The 20,832-nt window shown below is 38.1% G+C and overlaps 1 protein-coding gene and 1 long non-coding RNA gene across 5 annotated transcripts; both read left to right on the top strand.

Moving 5' to 3' along the window:
• The first annotated feature begins 1,049 nt into the window (after positions 1 to 1,049).
• On the top strand, positions 1,050 to 13,837 carry lmo4a (LIM domain only 4a). Of its 3 annotated transcripts, none has more exons than XM_046838773.1 (5): positions 1,050 to 1,383; positions 6,127 to 6,378; positions 11,901 to 11,997; positions 12,122 to 12,280; positions 13,061 to 13,837. In XM_046838773.1, the coding sequence occupies exons 2-5, from the start codon at positions 6,134 to 6,136 to the stop codon at positions 13,067 to 13,069; spliced, it is 510 nt and encodes a 169-aa protein (XP_046694729.1). In that variant the 5' UTR covers positions 1,050 to 1,383; positions 6,127 to 6,133; the 3' UTR covers positions 13,070 to 13,837. The 3 variants fall into 3 exon arrangements, with proteins under 3 accessions (XP_046694729.1, XP_046694730.1, XP_046694728.1); XM_046838774.1 differs by lacking the exon at positions 1,050 to 1,383 and adding an exon at positions 3,076 to 3,178; XM_046838772.1 differs by lacking the exon at positions 1,050 to 1,383 and adding an exon at positions 4,240 to 4,398.
• Positions 13,838 to 14,779: 942 nt separating this feature from the next.
• Positions 14,780 to 20,576, top strand: LOC124378928. Of its 2 annotated transcripts, none has more exons than XR_006924331.1 (3): positions 14,780 to 14,918; positions 16,636 to 16,726; positions 20,413 to 20,576. It is a non-coding gene; the product is annotated as an uncharacterized LOC124378928 (long non-coding RNA). The 2 variants fall into 2 exon arrangements; XR_006924332.1 differs by lacking the exon at positions 20,413 to 20,576 and adding an exon at positions 17,136 to 17,192.
• The last annotated feature ends 256 nt before the right edge of the window (positions 20,577 to 20,832 follow it).

The raw sequence follows: 20,832 nt of genomic DNA, 5'->3' as shown, positions 1-20,832 counted from the left end.
GTACCCCAACTATCAAGCTTAAAATTATGCAAACAGGCATTTAGTAAAATATAATCATGAAATAATTCACTACATACTAAATACTTAGTAATTTTTACATTTGCATGGACTGTTCTGCATTTTAGCACCCATCACTGAACAATATACCCCCCCAACAATGATGAAACTGTAACGAAAGGACATTTGGTGTCACCCAGATGAGGATGGGTTCTTTTGAGTCTGGTTCTGCTCAAGCTTTCTTCCCATACCATCTCAGGGTTTTTTCCTTGCCACAGTCACCTCTGGTTTACTTATTAGATATTAACTTATAAAAAAACAAACATTTAGTGACTAAACTTATACATTCTAACTTTCAAACCTCTTTATCTCTCTAAAGCTGCTTGAGTACAATGACCATTGTTAAAAGCGGAATGCAAATAAAACCGAATTGAACTGTACTGATTTTGTAAGTGTGGTTAATCTGAATGAGCTAAAAGTGAATTCTCCTTTTATTAAGTTAAGATATGATATCAGGTGGGATACTGCACAGGGAAACACAGAGCTGAAAGAGAGCAGAGCCTAATATTCACCTCATCAGGCCATTCATGTAAATCAAGAAAAATGTGACAGTTTTGGCGTTAGTTAAAGCAAAGCCGTAATTGAATCACCAGCCAGGCCAGATGTTCGCAGATGTCGATCGACTTGCAATTTTCACTTTACAGCTGCACTTAAAAGCCTTCCACATCTGTTAAACTATTAGAGAAAGAATGCATTTAAGGGCTTAGAGAACACTACCTGAATTAAAGAGCCGTGCTGGCTGGGGAGGGTAAGACAGCGCGTGTGTCTGATCTCATGCAGCGCATAAACCCGAGTTCTTAAATTGTCGCTCTGCGGTGGTGATTATGGACCATTTAAATTAGCCTCAAGTGGGCAAAAGTTGCTCAAATACACATCGATCATTCTGTCAGATCCCGGCACTGCCCCCTGCTCGCTCATTGGCTGCCTCACTGACACGTCACTAGAGGAGGGTCTTCAAAAGCGCAGACTACCCGCTCCATGCCCCGCTGTCATTTAAACACAAATTAGTGACAGGAGAAGCGACGCGTGTCTGTGCTGTAGGCGTTCAGCGACGTGAACAAGCTTCTGCTGCTCTCGAAACACCGCGGCGATTAACGATCGGACTGTTAGTCAGCAGTTCTGTATTCAGGCAGACACTGTGATGACTTTGTAAGCAGCAGGACGGATCACACCGCTGAAAGAGGGAGAGAATCCATTTGAAGTTACTTTTTGCACAACTCGGATTATAGATCGCTGTGATTTGCTACAACGCACCGAAAAAAAAAGATCCGATTTCTTCACTTTGAGTGTGGTGTATACACCAAGATTCTCCATCGAAAAATTAAGGTATGTTTTAACAAAACACAAAATGATGCATCATGTACTTCGTGTCGAACACGTTAAATTCCTCTTCAACCATTAAGTTTAGACCAGTACACGTCTGCTACACTTCTAACCACTATAAACACTTTAGTGGCAGGGTTTTGTGATCTAATGTGAAATGAAACGCATTTAAATGGGGATTGCGATAGTTTTCTTTCTCTTTATTTTTACTTTCCTTCTCGGATCTGTAACTCCCTCGTTAGATGAATCCACTTTTGCTGACTTCTAGGCCACTTCTGTGGAGACTTCGCGTCTCTCCTGTGCAGAAATTATGCTCAATAGGGAGTCTCAACCATCGCCGGAGTGTTAATTTAAAGAGAGAGAGAGAGAGAGAGAGAGAGAGAGAGAGAGAGAGCGCTATTGTAATGAAATGGTGAAGCGTGCAGTTATGGGCCCAGAGCGCATTATTAAAAGAGGAGATATATTACTGAAGTTCCTCAGTTCCTGCAGCTCTGCTTATTGCTCACTGACTTCTGCTGCTATTTATAGAGACTCAAACTGAACGAGCGCGCGCACTTGGGCTATTTATTTTAATTAGGCAATTACGCGTCGCTCACGCCGCCATCCGCAAAAGTGGCAGGTATAAAAGCAGTATATTTGTCATTTGACAAAAAATCTCGCTCCTGTGATTATAAGTTGTGTGTTACTGAATTTATAACTCCTGACCCGGGTGTTAAAACAGGATTAAATATTTTTATTTTAATAACCGCAACTGTTTGCTATACATAATCATCTGCAGAAAACGGTTTGGGGAAACCGCTGGGTTACTGATCGGAAGGTTGTGAGTCCACTGTGGGCCCGTAAGCGAGGCCCTTAACCCTCTGTGCTCCAGAGGCGCTGTATCATGACTGTCACCAGCTTTTTTTTTTTTTTTTTTTTACATTACTGGGATATGAGAAGAAATGATTTCACTGCGCTGTAATGTACATGTGACAAGGAAAAAGCCCTGTTTAAAGTAGGACAAATGTGATGTTCTCTTCACGCACACAGAGTCAGAAGGTCAGTTCTTTGAAATTAAATCGCATTCCTAATATGAACGCTCTTTTGTACACACCTAAAACGTTCAAATTATCCAGCCCAGTTCCCCAGACACGGTGAGTACCGCGATGATCGCCATGTGATGGTCCGTCTCTATAAACGGACCCGTCGCTCGCGAGCGCAGCCGGTCGGTGTGCGCGCGCGCGCAGGGGCGGAGTCGTGTTTCTTTTCATTCCGTCCTATCCGATGCTCCTGCTCACTTCCTCTCTCTGTCCCGTTAGCGAAGCGGAACCGAGAGACCATCTTTCCCTAATCAGTTCTCTCTAACCTTTAATTTATTCTATAGCATCGTTTGACTCACAGTGGAAAGCAAAGAATGGAGTCTGGTTGATTTCCACTAGCAAAAAAGGTCCCGCGGTATATAAGCAATTCTCCGTGAAACTACCTCATTCATTTTAGTTCGGAGTTCATGACCTGTTTCGTTCAAATAATAAAGAAACTACATTTGTAATACAATATTTTTTTTTCACTGAGGCAACTTTTAGGGCCGATCAAGTCCATTTGAGGAGTCAAATTGTCCATTGTCCAATTGACTCAATTTGATCCAAGAATCGATTCCGTGAAATAGAAGTCATAAATACCCAAACTAAATCATAAGACAGGGCAATGGTTTGATAAAACAAAGTCTACAGTAGGATGGTAAAGCAAAGCCTGTAGCCCAGCTACAAGTGTCAACAACGCAATTTCTTTCTAAAAATATTATTATGGTGTGATTTTTCAGGTAAGAACAGATATTGCTTTTCTGGCTTGCAATCCTATGTAGGCGAATATTTTTCCTGATTCGGAGTCGAATTTCGGACCGTAATGACTGAGATTGGAGAACCGACTCTTATGGATTCCCTCTCAGGCATGCTGTGGAATAGAGAGGAGGTGTGCTGCAGTTAGAACGCAGTTTATTCTTCTATTATAATTCGTGTTTAAACCTAAAACTACGTCCACCTAAATGCACCTAATGCCTGAAATAAGTTCACGTCGACGTTTATTCATTGAAGGTGAATTATCTCACTGCACGTCTGAAGTGCACAGCATGGCTCTAAAACAGAACACAAAGTTCTGCAAACGAGTAGATAAGACACGTTTTTGAACCTGTAGCCTGAGTGTTTCAGAGAGGGATTAGCAGGTTCTCAGTTCTCAGAGGGATAATATAATTGTTCTGCATTGAAACAGCAGCGTGTGATATTCCCCCAGGGTCCCATTCATGAGCATTGTCTTTCAGTCTCAGGTCTGCAGCAGAGGGATGATTAAAAAGCCAGGGATTTGCATTCTCATGAAATTAACTGCAGGCAAAGGTATTTGAAGAGCTTCTTTTGAATAGCGCATGCTGTTGGATGCAAATCACAGCGCTTCCTTTGCAGAGTAAAGGCCTGTTTGTGCTTGGAATAAAATGTAGGTTTTCAAGCACACAGAGTGAAGGACCACATGGGGCACAGATGAACTGTAGAGACAAAGCTATGGTGATCCCACTTGATTTATCAAAGCAGTGAGCTAATTTGAATTATAATTTTCCAGGATGTCTAACTGAATTGATCATATTTTTCTGCTAGAGCATATATCAGTGCATTAAGTTGCTAATATGCTCATCAGGATATTGAGTCTTGAAGTCAGAGGTGTTAGATTTAGTTGGAACGGGCAGCACTCCAGGCAGAACTCCAGCAGGAAGCCAGGCGTGTAGCTTCATGTCAGGTTTAGGATATTTGGAACGTGTCGCCCTATTTGCAGAGGAAGTGCTTACGCAGCCTGCTGCACAGAGGTATTAGACCTGTTTATCCAGTTCTCACAGTTGCAAGTAAGGCAGCATTACAGAAAGACGCACTTTCAAGATTACGTTTAAAGGAAAAAAAATATTTCTGTATTCTTCTGTCTATTTTATTTTTATTTATTTATTTTTTGTTAGTCATATGCATTCAGTATAATGGACGGAGATGATTCTAATCATTCTGGGTAAGGCAGTCAGTTTCACTTTGTGTGCTTAAGCAGTGTTAAAGCTCTTGGCTAGTGATATACAGGATGTGGACAACAGAAGGCCGGGGATAACAGGCTTGAGTTGCTTTATAGAATACAGATAGATTGATATCATTGTCCTGCTTTAGTATTTACATAGCTTGTAGGTTAAATATATATTGTACTTTGCCAATACATGTATCACATTGTTTTGATTTTAAAGTAATGGTTGTTGTTGTAAGTATTTGTGTGTCCAACATAGTCATGGGAAAGCAACTGGCCAGCAATGAGCCAGGAGAGAAAAATACGACTTGAAAGAAGTGTTTGAATTAGTTTGGAGCAGGACACATGTGGCCTTCCTGTTGCCTTCTATCATCCTGATGACCCCTGCTTGACCTCTTCAATCAGAAAAGCTCAGTCATGGCCTCTGGCCTTGCTTTAGCATCTCCTTTCTGCTGTTGCTTGACCTTTTTTTTAAGGAGAACACAGAGAGGAAACAACATGTGCAAGAGCCTGCGATAAGTATACAGCTCAGCTCTTTCCTACTCTTCTCTGCTTCACATCAGAGCCTCTCAATTTTGAAAAGTCAATGGTCTCAGCTCTTTTTTCAGCCCAGCAGAAGTGATTATTTCTTATCTTACTGTCATAACTGAAAATCTTCTTATGATTTTAATGCTAGATCATTGCTTACAGTCAAAATATTGTATTTAAAATATGTCAGATTAAGCTTTACAAATTGTATTGGATCAACATTTTTAAACAGATTGAAAGCAATCAAGATATAGGTACAATATAATGGGATTGTTTTGCTGACAAGGATACATTTTTTTTTTTAAATACTCACTAAATGACTCACTAAGGACCAACACAAGTTTTAAATGCTTAACTATTGATGTGAGTGTTTTTTGTATATTATTATTCAGTTTAATAGGACTTGAACTTTGGTATTAACAACCTAAATATTGCATAATATGTCTTATTTGTTGCAAGCTGACTAGTTGTTTAAGGCTTTGATGCAGAATCATAGGTCCCTCATACTACACAGTCAGTGCTTAAAGTTAGACAAAGTTAAATAAAATTGGCCCAGATACTTAAAAAAGAAAAATCACCAAAAAATTGATTTCATTTGAATAGGATTGTATTATTGGATATAACAATGCATTATATGTTAGGACTATGATTTCTTCTGAGAAGATGTGTTAATCAAACCTGCTTCAATACTGTGCATTTCTCTGAGGTTTTAAGACTACAGGTACATGCCAGTCTGTCTGGTATAGCCTGTTTTTGTTCATTGTGGTTTGTTTCTCAATTCTCAATGAGACAAGAAACTTTGAGATGAACCAGACAGAGTGGAACCCATCCTTTTCTTAGTAGTGCCAAATAGGGGGATTATGCAGTCATATACAGAAAAGTTTTATAAGTGCTGAATAGTTAGTCCATTATGATATATATTTATCATTATGAGGAAAGTGATTTTAGGCTAGCTTTCAGGAAGTCGTTTAGGGACACGTAAGATTGTTCATGACTAGAGTATATGTGTCAAAAAGTTCAAGTAAAAAAAAAAAAAAAAAAAGTTTAGTGATTCAAGTGTAGAATCAAAAAAAGAAAAAGAATACTAAAACTGAGTAGAGGATGTTCATGTCAATGTTTCTGACGAGTATGAATCTAAATGATGGAATTTAATTTCAGGTCATGTTTTATTTACTCATCAAGCTTTTCTTATTCCAGTCCCGTGATGGTGAATAGCCGTGTGGAGTCATCAGCCGTGGCTGTAACGGGTGGAGGAGGTGGAAATGGAGCAGGTCGATCGTGTGCTGGTTGCGGTGGCCGCATCTCTGATCGCTTCCTGCTCTTCTCCATGGAGCGCTATTGGCACACGCGATGCCTGAAATGCTCATGCTGCCAGGCACAGCTGGGTGAGATCGGCACCACCTGCTATAGCAAAGGGGGTATGATCCTCTGCAGGAACGATTACATCAGGTACACCAAGCAAACAAAGTATATCAAAAGTTAGTCAGGGAGGAAAACATGTAATGTTATTCTGCTGAATTTTAGTTGTGAAGAACTTATCAAGCGGAACACATTTTTTAGCAGAATATGTCTGGTTTACCTCTTAATTATATAGATCCACAATAAACCAATTAATAGTTAATTGTTAACCAATTAATTTTTTCAGGCAAGATTTTTTTCTGTCTAAAATCAACATAATTTCAAAGTTCATAGCAGTTTATTTAATCCGGCATGAAGCCGAAAAGAGTAATTTTTGTTTTTGTTATCAACCTCCGTATGCATGATTGCATGCATATGTTCTACCTAATGGCTGAAGCGGCCATCCGTGTTGCACCATGCTGAGGAGTATAGCCTTTCTAAAGCCATCTGTAGCTTATTTTCCTGTTGGGAACCAAGCTGTGTGCAAGTACAGTAGCCAGGACAAGAGAATATAAAATGGCTCAGTCATGACAGGAACTGTGTGGGTGTGTGCAACATGGGCCTGGGAGCAGCTAGATCCCTCTATGGCCTCCCACACTCCTTTCATGTGTTCCTTTTCCAAAAAGACCCGACCTTCAAGATTTGCCCATGTGTCAAAGTTTGTTTAGCTCAATAGTGGATAAAATGCTGTTTATATCAGGGATAAACCCGAAATGCATTGCCAAGTAATGTACTTAAATATTATATTTGCTTAAAAAAAAAAAAGTATGGCAGTAAAGGAGAGTGAGTCGTACATAGGATGACAACGGTGTGTCGGTGTTGTAAGGCAGCTGTATGGTACGTGAGTGGAAAGACGACCAATATGCTAACACATATCAGACAACATCATCCAGATTTGTCAGTCACCGGGGTCAGGAATAAAAGACTATACTAGTGCAACAACTAATCCCTGCAGCTTTTGAAGAGCCTTTAGATGTAAGAGCAGACAGGACCAAAGCTATTACGGATGGCATATACATTTCATCTGCAATGTGCCCATATACAGTAGTAGAGGATCCCGACTTCAAGTATTTATTGAATGTACTCGATTTAAATGCCATGTTACACTGTTATTTTGATTTCTTTTTTATTTTGAAGCATTTTCTTTAAAAGAGATTTTGAGTATAAAGTTGATTAAATCTTAAATTTAATGCACATTTAATGTTTTTCTGCTGTTTTAGGAGAGGGTTGGGCTAAACCTTTGAAAGTTTAATATATAGTCCTTTAATTAAAATTATTTTTCACAATTCTATTTAATTTGTATTTTCATATCAAAAGAAGCTTTTCAGTTCTGTAGCTGATTGTGACCAAACACTACTGCCTGTTTAAAATAAACAGAAAAAAAGCTAGCACTGGGGATTTGTTGCTTATTTCAGTTAAAAGCAAGATAAAATGACCATTACATATACCAAGATACCATACCGTACCATATTTATACACCAAATACACCCTATATTTACCATGTTTTACCGCATCATATTTATACACAATATACCATACACACACACACACACACACACACACACACACACACACACACACACACAAATAAAAAATAAAAAAGGTATATCTTTGTATATGTAATGGTCATTTCATCATGCTTGGATGCTGTGTTTTTTTAATCATCTGTTCTTTTGTGTGTGTTATGCTGAATTCCAGAGGTGAACAGATTAGATTTGTTTGCAATTTTGAGGTGCTTTGAAACTGACCTCTACTTGTTTGGATGTGTGCGGTGGTGCATTGGCCCATGACCGTATGGCACCGGTGGCCACACTGATCAGAACACTGCCAAGTGTGTTGAGAGTGTTTGGCATAGCCATGCTGATGGCTGTGCTCAGTGTCCCAGTTGCTGGGTCACACACACTCTTGAGGGCAAAAAGTCTTGCAGACCCCCCAAATGAGCTTGAATGGTGCAGTAGGGTAGATAACATCGGGCTGGCGCCGACGTTTTAACGACGGACATGGATGGAGATCCTTAAGTCATAATCAGCATGAGATTAAGATATAAATCAGGGCTTTATTGAAAAACAAACAAAGCATTTAACAAGAGGTCACAGTCCGAGCAGCAGTGCTTCATTTTTAGCCATGGTGCACGCTCTGCATGCAGATTTCAGGGCCAATATTTGGTTGTACAACAATGCAACTTTATGCAAATGAATTAATAATTATTTACTGCTGTACTCTTTGTTAGCAGGGACAGGACTGTTGTGAGTATTGTACATACTTGTACATCCAGAGTTCAAAGACAAAATGCTTATCTGTTCGGGCACAAATAATATGCACAGATTTGTGACCGCATATTCTTTTAACTTGTCTACATGTACACTGTAAAGTATATTCCATCTGTAGCAAATTAAATATGTATAATGTTCAGAAGCTAATCAAAAGGGCAGAGACTCTTTGCCAAATGGCGCGGCATGGAGCCTGAGGTCCGATAAAAGAAGGGAGCATTAATTAGGACGAACAGTGCTGCTTTCTGCTTTCCCCTTATTAAATTACTGTTTGGATTAAGATCAAAAATTCATTACTGTGGATATGTTCATTGCCAGGATAGCGATAGTAAGGAGGGAGGATAGGAAGAGAATAAAGAATCGAGAGTAAGTGGAAGACAATCGCAGCAGGCTGACCACCAGACTATCTGTGACTAAAAGTATATGTCATAAAATATGTCCGGGTGCTAAGGAGCTGTGGGTGGAGTTAGCAACTCATGACTTTTTTATATTAAACAGACCTAAGCACAGAAGATCCTGATCTGAGAAACGTGCATGAATTTTAGTGCAGAAAGACAACGAATTTCAATAGATTTTAACATTTAAGCCCAGGATAAAACCAAGTCTGTCCCCTCCAAATCAAGTCTGCTAATAATTACCATCATAGTTATTAATTTATTAACTGTTGTCTGCAATTACACTTTTTTTCCACAGAAAAACCCTAAAATATTTAGAATTTATATTTAGAATGTTCATACATTTGTTTACTTAAGATATTACGTAAATATAAAAATTATACAGTGGAACCCGGTTATCTCGCCCTCGGTTATCTCGACAACCCTATTAAGTCGACGTTTTTGAAGTGGAACCGCCAAATTCTCGCTTTGTCTACGCATTTTTTATCGGTTATGTCGACTTTTTTTATGTCGCGGAACCCTTACCGAGCGCGCGCGCGTCGCTTCTTACCGAGAGAGCCGTGCTCCTTACCGAGCGCGCGGGCGAGCAGGGTAAGGAGCACGGCTCTCTCAGTAAGGAGCGACGTGCGCGCGCTCGATAAGGGTTCCGCGACATAAAAAAAGTCGACATAACCGATAAAAAATGCGTAGACAAAGCGAGAATTTGGCAGGTCCACTTCAAAAACGTCGACTTAATAGGGTTGTCGAGATAACCGAGGGCGAGATAACCGGGTTCCACTGTATAATTTTTATATTTACGTAATATCTTACGGGGTTCCACTGTACTTAAATATTAGTCAATATTTTAATTCTCTCAAAATGAATTGCGTGTGTTGCTTATGTGCAGTTCAGAATGCAGCTTGTGCTGAATTATAAATCTTCAGGTGGCAAATTCAAACCATTTTTATTCCTTAAAGTGTCTGTGTTTGCATAATTGTGTTGGATGTGTTTTATATAAAGAGGCCAATTTTCACCTGAGGAAAAATCTTTATAATGACAATGTTTCTCAAAATCAAGTCAAGTCAAGAGGCTTTTATTGTCATTTTTGCTATACACAGTGGTACACAGTACACAGTAAAAACGAAACAATGTTTCTCCGGAACTCTGGTGCTACATTAAATAACAGCAGCATAGAGCTACAACACAAACATAAAGTGCATCGAGTGCAACCTGGTGCAAACGGTGCAAACAAAAAACAGTACAGACAGACCGTGCAGACAGACAACACAAAACAAGACAAAAGACAAAAAACCAAGTATAGCGCCGACTAATAAACCTACTGTATACTTGATTATACAGTACTGTGTAAGGAGAAATGTAAAAACTATACCCAGGAGAGAATACAAACAGAACAGAACAGAACAATGTAGTGCAAAAAAACAGCAGCAAGACAGCATGTAAACATTCTACTGTAATACAAGGTGCGAGTATAAATAATAATAAATAGATAAATGGTGGTGGAGTGGATCGAGATGAGTGATGATTGTGTTTAGTCCAGGTTGTACAGTTCGGTAACACACATTTGAGTGAGTGTGTGTGTGTGAGTAAGTGAGTGTGTGTGAGTTCTGTTTCAGTTCTGTGTGTTGAGAAGCCTGATGGCTTGTGGAAAGAAACTGTTGCACAGTCTTGTTGTGACGGCCCGAATGCTTCGGAACCATTTTCCTGATGGTAGGAGTGTGAAAAGTGTATGTGACAGGTGTGTGTGATCGTCCACAATGCTGTGTGCTTTGCGGATGCAGCGTGTAGTGTAAATGTCCATGATAGAGGGGAGAGAGACTCAGATGATCTTCTCAGCTGTTCTCACTATCCTCTGTAGGGTCTTGCGATCCGAGACGGTGCAGTTCCCAAACCAGGCAGTGATGCAGCTGCTCAATAATCATAGCAATAATCATAGCATCACATAATAAGAAACTTTGTCATTATTATTTATTTATAATCTTATTCATGCTTTGTTCTGTTCAGGGTCACAGTGATCTGTAGTTTCTTCCAGGAACGATTGGCATTATGCATTTATTTATTATGCATTAGTCTTTCTAAATTCATTTAGTTATGTACCAATTATATAATGTTCATTTTTCTCCAGATAAAAAAAAAAAAAAGAGTTTCCCTAATTTTGGGCCAATAAAGCCAGCCTGAATGATTAAATACAGATATGAAAAGATTCTACTGACCAGTGTTTAAAATTACTTTTGGGAATAAATATAAAATGATAAACATTTGATTGTGTTTACAGCTGTGCATGTGTAAAATATATGCTTAGAATTGCTCTGTTGTATGTGTATAGATACAAATGGTATATTTGAATACCAGCATTTTTTATTTATTTTTTGCTAGCTAAAGAGTAGGGCTTAAACTCATTTGAGTGTTCTCCTAAAATTTTCTTTAAGAACTTTAAGTCCAGGCAGTAGACTAATCAAGTGTATCCTAATTAGAAGGAATAGGTGGATCAGAGGCTCCCTTTAGTGAGGTCCCACCCACTGCCACCAATTATTATGCTGCGTCAACAGAAAAGGTGCAGTAAAAGCCTGGAGGGCATTAGTATTCTGCCATACAGTCCTACAAGTGTACAGTATTTAAAATATGGTCCTGTTTTTTGGCAAATACCCAACATCCAAACTGTGCCTTTAACCATTTACCTTTAGTTTTTGGTCTATGAAAACACAATTGGTTATGATATACTACGTGTAGAGCAGCCATGATGGGATCAGTATGTGGTAACACGGTACAGGAAGAAGTCAAGGCACTTAATTTAAACTGCTGTTAGCTTTTACTAGTCTGAGTTTGGTTGTTCTTTTTCAGCTCATTATGTAATTCACAGCTGCTTTTTCTGTATGAGAACATTGTTTGACCGTTACATTTCTTGTTGCAGGTTGTTTGGACACAGTGGGGCTTGCAGTGCATGCGGTCAGTCAATTCCAGCTAGTGAGATGGTGATGAGGGCACAGGGCAATGTGTACCACCTGAAGGTGAGTCTGCCATGCTAAATTCTTTCAATAAATATTGTTACAGATTATTGTGCACTGCAATATTTTGCAGATTCCGAACTGTGTTCAGCCATTAGTTCACCCTATTCCTTTACTTTCATCACAGTGTTTCACTTGTGCTACATGTCGGAATCGCCTGGTGCCCGGGGACAGATTCCACTATATCAATGGCACCATCTTTTGTGAGCATGACCGGCCTGGAGGAGGCATGCTCAGCAGTCATCTGGCCCCACTACAGAGCAACACGCTCCTGCCTGACCAGAAGGTGATACAGAATCTCCCTTAATCTGCATCTGCAACCTACATTACACAGATTCACCTATAGATAGTGCTACATAATTTATGCAAACTTCTTTTTTAATATACCGTGCAGTATTAATCTGGGTAATCAATGCCTAAAACGATTCAACCAAAGTCCAACAGAATGCTTATCTGGAATATTTGCGATTGGTCAGGATGTCCGCAGCACATGTAATTTGTTGAAGGGTTAATTTGCATAATGGAGGTACCTGATATTTTAATATTGCAAAGCTTATATAATATATTGCTATATTAATTTGGTATCTTTATTTCTAATGGAGATCTTGGAAACAATTATTATGGTGCAATGGATATACTAATTTTAGTATAGTTTTAGCTAGGAGGAAATGTGTGTTGAATGATTGTACTGCTCTCAGTGATGACTATGAAGGAAAATGAAATCAAGAGTTTCATATAAGGTTATTATAAACTTATTATTGGAACTTCAACTGTGAAGAAGCTTCTTTTATTTGAGACAGATATAGAAATACTTCACATACAAGGAAAATGGTTCTCAAATTAAATAGCCTTTTAAAAATATTATTGCCTATCAAAAATTACTTTAAGATGAAAAACATGGTTATTTGTTATTGAAAAAACAACACAGTATAGGATATTCTTGATGTACTCTTGATATACTATCTGTAGTCTGTAAAACAAGGGATTATGAGACATATTTCATTTAAATGCAAAATATATTCGACTAACTCTCTCTCTCTCTCTCTCTCTCTCGCTCTCTCTCTAGGTATGCTAAAGGGACAAGGACTTGACACGGCAAAGCACAGCGTGCCTTCTGTTTTGTCCATTTTCCCTTCATCTCTCTCCCTGTTCTTCATCTATACCTTGCTTCAGAGGCGCTGATGCCGCTCCGTTCTGTGGATGGACCCACTTTAACGGACTTTTAAAAGCTTTGCTTGAAAACAGAAGTACATCTTTTCTAACAGAATTCTCTGAGACTAGAAGAGCTTTCTCCCTCATGTTCAGGGTAAAATGAGCAAAGAAGATTGAAGTTACTTTTAATGATGGCTGTGAAATGGCATAAACTGAACCCTGCTGATAAGCCCTAAACACAGAGGATGAGAGGAGGCCCACATTTCCAATTCTGTTTTTAAGATTTAATATTGACACTTTTTCGAGGACACTGTGGATGTTACATGAAACACTCCTGACAGTGGTGTGGTGGATAACGGATAATGGCAATTGTTTTTCCTTCCAACAGAAAGAGTGCTGACATTTTGTGGTTTATACTCTGTAAAAACAAGATTTGCATAACTTATGATTGTGTGAGTTTGTACTGATGGTGTTTGCCTGTTTCACATCATTAGCAGGAATTCATGTTTCTGTGGGCTGATGTCTTGGTTAGGCAACAACAATTCAATAGAATTCAAATGTATATATTCTTGTCTTTTACTGTTGTACTGTGTGCTCAGCAGCTGAATTTTGTGTTTTTGAGCAAAAGTGTATTTTAAATGCTATATCTGTATAGATATAAAGTACTTATTAAATAACTATAATCAGTGTGCATGGTTGTGTGAAATTTGTTTAGTTAAAGTGATGAAGCTTTTTTGGGTCTAATGAGGCTTTGTATGTGTGGGTGTTGATGGTGAGGGGGGGGGGGTGTTTTATTACCTGACACTGTAGAGACATTTAGCTGCAGTTTTTAAAATCTTAAACAGCCAAAATTACTGTTAAAATTGGGTGTAAGTACAGCATTAATTATTTGTGTTAATAAATATGTCAATATAAGGTCCTTACAAGGAGAATAAGATAAGTAAGTGTGTGTGTGTGTGTGTGTGTGTGTGTGTGTGTGTGTGAAGGAGAGAAAGAAAAAGGTAGGGCACCTCTCCGGTCTGAAAAGCATGGTCGATTACCCTCAGGAATGGAATTCAAACACTCAGGCCTCAGTCATTACAGAATGCAATTAAGAGTGTGATTTGCTCCAGGCTTGGATTCTGCTCCTTTCTTTCCTTCTACCTAATTTGACTTTAATCTGATGCTTGAAAAAATCCTCTCTGCTGCAGTATTGTTAACCATGCTCCCACAGCTAAAAACATAATCCAGCTCTTCTTTCTCTGTCATATTGCCATAACTTTTTCTGCATTCACTCTTTATTCCCCTTCATTCATTAAAGCTGATTTGCTGAGCTTTGAGAAGTTTGCTCACTATGGTGTTTCTCTAATTGCTTTTTGGCATTAACCTCCCCCTATATCTTGTTTATTTAATTAGCTAAATAAAGCATCCTTACATTTTTACTGCTACATTTGGCCCACAATCACAAGGTGTTCATTTCCAATTTCATTTTATGATTAGAAAAAAATGTTTATTCAGACTGAAATGGGCTCCAAGTGTAGCTCATTAGGACCGTGTTTGTGTTTTTGGGCAAGAGGTAAATGCCAGCTGTGACTTCTTAAATTAATCAAGTTCTGTTTCAAGTTCTTCTATTAAAAGATAAAACAGTTAGTATGACAGTTCTTACAGAAACGTGTCAGAAAGTGTTGAATCTTTCCCTTTGTATCCATTGTATAGATGTAACTACCTATAAATACGTTATTCAGATAGCAGAGATAATGCATCCTAAAGGAATACAAATACAGATACAAAAGGTAGGCATACAATGTTTTTGTTGTTATAGTTATATAGTTTGGAAATTTTGATTTCAGATTAGGATCCTGCAGGACAAACAAAAAAAATTTGGAGTACAAGATTTTCATTGTCATTGAAAGGACAGCTATTGAAAGGTTGTAAAGACGGTAGCTAGGGTCCCCACCTCAACTACAATTCCGAAACCACAAGAAAGTCTTAAAGGCCAAAATATCTAGAAATAGGACAATGTAAATACCCTTTTCTAAGTCAGCAGTGGTGTACATACATTTATGATTTGCAATATCTGCAATATGTAGATAGTATACATCATAACATACAATATAGCAGAACCTGGAAACCATGGTAATATTTTGAGCATTAACAAATAAAGATAGTGACATTGCATTATACCCTTAGTCCATTGACCAAAGCTTACAAACTGTACATGAAAAAAGGTGATCTGGTTTAAAAACTGATTCCTTTGTAACATAATGTGAAAACCATTTTTCTGATTGACTTTTTGTAAATATTTCATGATTTGAAACACAACACAATTACTGTGTCACATAAAGCACAGCCATGCTGGACAAAAATTTTTATGTTTTCTCAGTACTTCATTTGGAAGATTTTGAATTGCAAATGCAAAGATATTTTTTGTGATTGTCACACTAATCTTTAGTTTGGCAGCTTTACATTCTCAACACATGTGCCTGTGCTGATACTCTATCAGTGATTTATTTCACAGCCTGGGATTGCAGAAAAAAGAAGTAGACAAATTCATTTACGTATGCAAATGATCCTAATTGCAATTATCTCCATATCTTGATAAGGGAAGGGTGGTGATGGAAGGGTCTCAAAAAATCCCCTGGCAATGCAAGTTACACCTCACATTCAGACTAATCAAGCCTCAACTGTGCATTACTAATTAACTTGACATATTCGAAAGCCAATTAACAGTGTTGGGAAGCAGGTCTGTGTCGAGCTGCTTTGCCTGAGAGCAGAGCAAAGAAGAACTTTTCTTTCAGGTACTCTACAAGATGTCTTCATTTGTTTTTTGTAGAAGTGTATGTCTTTCTTTCCACTTTTTCAAATTCACTAATTAAACAAATTGACACATGCAAATTGGTGTAATTGCATTGTTTCCTCACCTCATGTTGTGTGAAGGAAGAATAAAAAGACAAAGAGTGAGGGAGGGAAAAAAATGAGGGAGATTTTTTCTGAGATGATGCAGAAGCTACTAGCACTTAACCAGTATGCATTCTGTCCATAATCTAAGTGTAAACATATTATATTTTCAATACAGATTAATAGATATAAAATGTTTTAAAGATGGTAATTTCTCCATATTCAATAATCCATTTGATGATGTATATCTACACAGAACTGCTATTTGTGACTAAGTCACCCAGTGACTGTGGTTTTATTTAAGGAAAATGTTTTGTGGTGACTAAGTACTATAATGCAGAACACATAGCTACTGTAATTGCCATGGGCCTTGTGCTGTGTTGTATTGTGTTACAGTAATCCAGTTCCCAGTCTGACAGTCAGTCATTAATACAATAAAAGACCTAGGCCAAAAGAGAGAGGCATTACATGATATTCTGGCATCTTTGATCTAATGCATGCATAACAGTCTCAGCTCGTTCTCTTCAGCTGTGTCTGTGTCTTTCTTTGGCACTATGCAAAAGCTCTGTGCCGCCTGCTATTCATGCTTCCATGGTTGATTTTGTTTTCCAGCTGCCATCACTTTAGACTCTACAGCTGTTGGGCTCCAATGATGGAGAAACAGAAAGGAATATTGGCAAGTGGCCTGTGTGTGCATGTACAGGTGGGTGGGGGAATAATCATAGCAACCTGATTATAAACTGTTGATAAAACTTTAGTAGTGATTGGAAAAGTAACACAGCCATTGTAAATGTTTTATATGTTACACTAAAGTGTCGATATCTAATTGGCTAAACCAAGAGATGACAGTCTATGTTGGACTGTAAAAAGAATAAAAGGTGATCCATATTTTACTGATGTAAAATAATCCCTCTTTGTTTTGTATTAAACAAATGTGAGGCAATGTGATAAAAAAATTAGGTTGGCATATAGTTATATTATAGCACAACTAAACTATAATATGGTTACAAGGCAATGACTAATTGATCAAGCTTTTAACATAACACAAAGGTAAACATGTTAAGCAAGGTTTATTCATCTAATTATTTCATCTATTCATTTCTTTTTTACAGGTCAATCCAACAAGAATACAAATATTGCTTCTGAAGTAAATGTTTGAAAAATTTGAATAAGCCCTTTTTCTTTTAATTTTGAATAATTTAACTTTTTTTCAATGATTGCTTATCACATTTACATTGCTACACCAGCTTATCCTAGATAAGACTTTTGGTTGATGGACAACAATCAAATTTTTTGACCAACTATTCTTCTCTTTGAAAATATTTTCCAATTTCCAATCATGCTTGCGAAACATATGACCTCTAATACTGAGACTAACTAGCCTCAATCCGAAGGTGCTGGGGGTGCAAATTACTCAGGAGCAAGACTGGTCTGATTTAACACATATGCCATTACAGAGCATTAAGAAGGAAAAATAAATACAGTAGAGGAAAAGAGACAGGGGATGAGAGAGAGAAGGATGGAATGACAAACACTTTATGAGAGGGTGATGAAAAACGGGTGGGGGTGGGGGGGATTGGGCTGCAGTCCCATCCAATCAGAGAGCTTTGAATAATTAAACTGATCAGCTTAATTAGCTCAATTAAGTTGATTTGACCACGGAACATGGCCATATGGCGAGAGGAAACAAAAGAGGGGGGAACTAATTAAAAGTAAAATAATGAGGATTTTAATTAAGCAGTTCCCCAGACGTCAGCAAGCAGGGATCTGGAGCCATAATTAAAAAGTGCTGCGGTGCTGGCAACATTTTCTCCCCCCCTGTTTTAATAACTGTGAGGGGCTCCATCCATCTAATTAAATCTGTAAATGAATTAGCAACATCGAGGGTCTTCACTTGAGGTTTTTTTTTACACCCCACCTTCCAGTCTCACTTCCCAAATAACTTTGTACACATACTGCATGCTCAGTTACTCTCACACAGCCACACACACACACACAGATACGTGTGTGCACACACCACTTATAGAACAGCACGTCTGTCATTAATGAAACTAATCATTATTGACACAGTGTCACAGGGTTGAGAAAGGGGCTCAGAGACAGATCAAGCATCCCTAGAGTCATTCAAAGATTGAAACCTGCATTCAAATCTGTCACTCAACAGTTTTCTCTTGGTTCACTGTTTACCATATATAGCAGTGATGGTGTGTTATAATGCTGGGTAATTATCTAGATGAATCACTAGCAAATGTTGTATTATGAAATTAGAAATCTGTTTGTACTTCATACTCAACATCTAGATTTAGAGCGTCACCATTTTACACACAATATGTGTTTTTAGGTGTGTAAATTTGTTATATGTAATGAGTGCACCGTTTTAATTGTGTACTGTAATCCTGTTATAGAAGATTCCACACTGGAGAGCAATGTAAGTCTCTTACTTTTTCTTGTGGTAGCATCTGGAGTCTTCTTTACAGACCTAATCCCCCCTGTTAATTGCATGGGTTAGCCTTCGATTACCTCCGAGTCGGTTTGTCCTAATGAACGACAGGCAAGCATGCTGTGAATTAATTGCTTTGGTACAAGTGTGCCATTGCTTCACTCCTGTGTAAAGTCAAGAGGTGTTTTGTCCTAGTTTGCAATATTAGAAGGACACAAACATTTGTCCTCGGTTTTGGAGGCCCAGCTGAACATATGAGTAACTAAGATTTCACAGCCAGTGGTCTTCATTTTAAAACTACTCATAAAACCTCAAAGCATTAGAATATTGGACAGTGCTGAGGGCCAGATTTGGGCAGTATGACCTCATTTGAGTCCAAGTCCCCTTGGCATGTATGGTGTAATGCAACAGTCAAAGGAGGAGGTGGTGTTGGGAGAGTGGTACAGGGACTACATTGTCCTGGGTCCTATCAAGAAGAACTATCAGATAAAGCTAGAGATATGCTTACTGAGCCTTTGATGTCAGTTAAACAGATCCAGACTCTAATACCAGATTCTGATTGTTTCTTATCTTAGTTTTCAAACTTTCTTATCACATTATGAGCATAGACAATCTAAGACCAGCCAACTGCCATTTGGAGCCTCAGGCCACACTATGCTTATGTGGGCAGAGCTCTGAAACAACTGGCCTCAGGTCAGCACTGGTGGGGACGCCATGACCCTGAGAGTTAATTAAGAAAGATAAGAGCATTAATGAACTTTAGTCTGATCAAAGGGTTGTGGAGGAGTCAGATCAGCCCTGGGAAGGGAGGGCGGGGAGGAGAGTTAGTGTTTACCCCTGTCAGGGGAAGAAATTGGGAGGGGAGGAGAACATGCGCCTGCTATTGTGTGTGTACTTGGATGCCATAACGTTTTAGAGAGAAGAAATTAAACAAAGCAAATTCCACACAGCTGAATTATCAAAATGTTTATATATATATATATATATATATATATATATATATATATATATATATATATATATATATATATATATAAGCCCAGATAAATGGGAAGGGTTGCGTTAGGAAGGGCATCCAGCGTAAAAACATGTGCCAAATCAAAACATCTGGATGGTCTGCTGTGGCGACACCTAACAGGAGAAGCTGAAAAAAAAAAAAAAAAATTATATATATATATATATATATATATATATATATATATATATATATATATATATATATATATATATATATATATAAATATATATATATATAAATATATATATATATATATATATATATATATATATATATATATATATATATTTTTTTTTTTTTTTTGCAGTTAGTTAATTTGTTATGTACTTACAAATAATAACCAAAGTCTGAATCCCTAATTCTATCTTGTCAACATATAATTTTTTTTGATTAACCCTTTTGGTTTTAAAATTCTCCTTAACAAAAGCTGCATGGTAACATTATGTACAAGAAGCAATAGTAAAAGAATAAAGATGATAAACATAAACGCATATGCTTTGTAGTAATTGTGGCCCACAATGTCCCATACTTGAGAGCCAGAACATGCACTGAACAGGCATGGTCACAAGTGACAATTTCAAATGTTACTAACCATGACATAAATGCAGTTAAAATTGTCTCTAAAGTTAGTATGGGGCTGAAATGTTGTATTTTTCCATTCTCTAATATTTTCTAAATGCAAGCATGATGTAAATGATTTATAATGACTATTATGACTGTTCACCTATATGAAATTGTTATTTGATGTTGAAACCAGTTATGGCTTTACTTTGTTTTACAGTGACAACTACAGACACATTTAATGCTTCAAAATGCATAATAAAATGTGTCTGCCGGGAATAAATGTTGAAGTTTAAATGGAGGTCTTTTCTAAATGCATTTGTGTGTGTGTGTGTGTGTGTGTGTGTGTGTGTGTGTGTGTGTGTGTAAGGTGTGGTGGAGAGGGAGGCCACCTGCATTCACCACAGGGTGTGGGAATGTCCAGCACAGGCTGACCTCACTGTGTCCCTCGCTGCTGGAGGAAAAACTTGTTATCTGAGAAATCTCTGCTAATTATGCCTGCTGGTCCCACACACAAACACGAAGACACGAAGACACGAAGACACACAGACACACACACACACACACACACACACACACACACACACACACACACACACACACACACAAACACACATATACACACACACACACACACAAGCTACACTGGGCTACATAACACTTTTCTAAAGTTTACCTGTGTGTGAGTGTCTGTCTGTGTGTGTGTGTGTGTGTGTGTGTGTGTGTGTGTGTGTGTGTGTGTGTGTGTGTGTGTGCGCGTGTGTTTGTGTGTGTGCGTGTGTGTGTGCTT

This window comes from Silurus meridionalis, chromosome 25 (assembly GCF_014805685.1).
Source record: "Silurus meridionalis isolate SWU-2019-XX chromosome 25, ASM1480568v1, whole genome shotgun sequence".
Lineage (NCBI taxonomy): Eukaryota > Metazoa > Chordata > Actinopteri > Siluriformes > Siluridae > Silurus > Silurus meridionalis.
The sequence above is the reverse complement of the archived record's forward strand: the minus strand, read 5'-3'. Positions and strand labels throughout refer to the sequence as shown.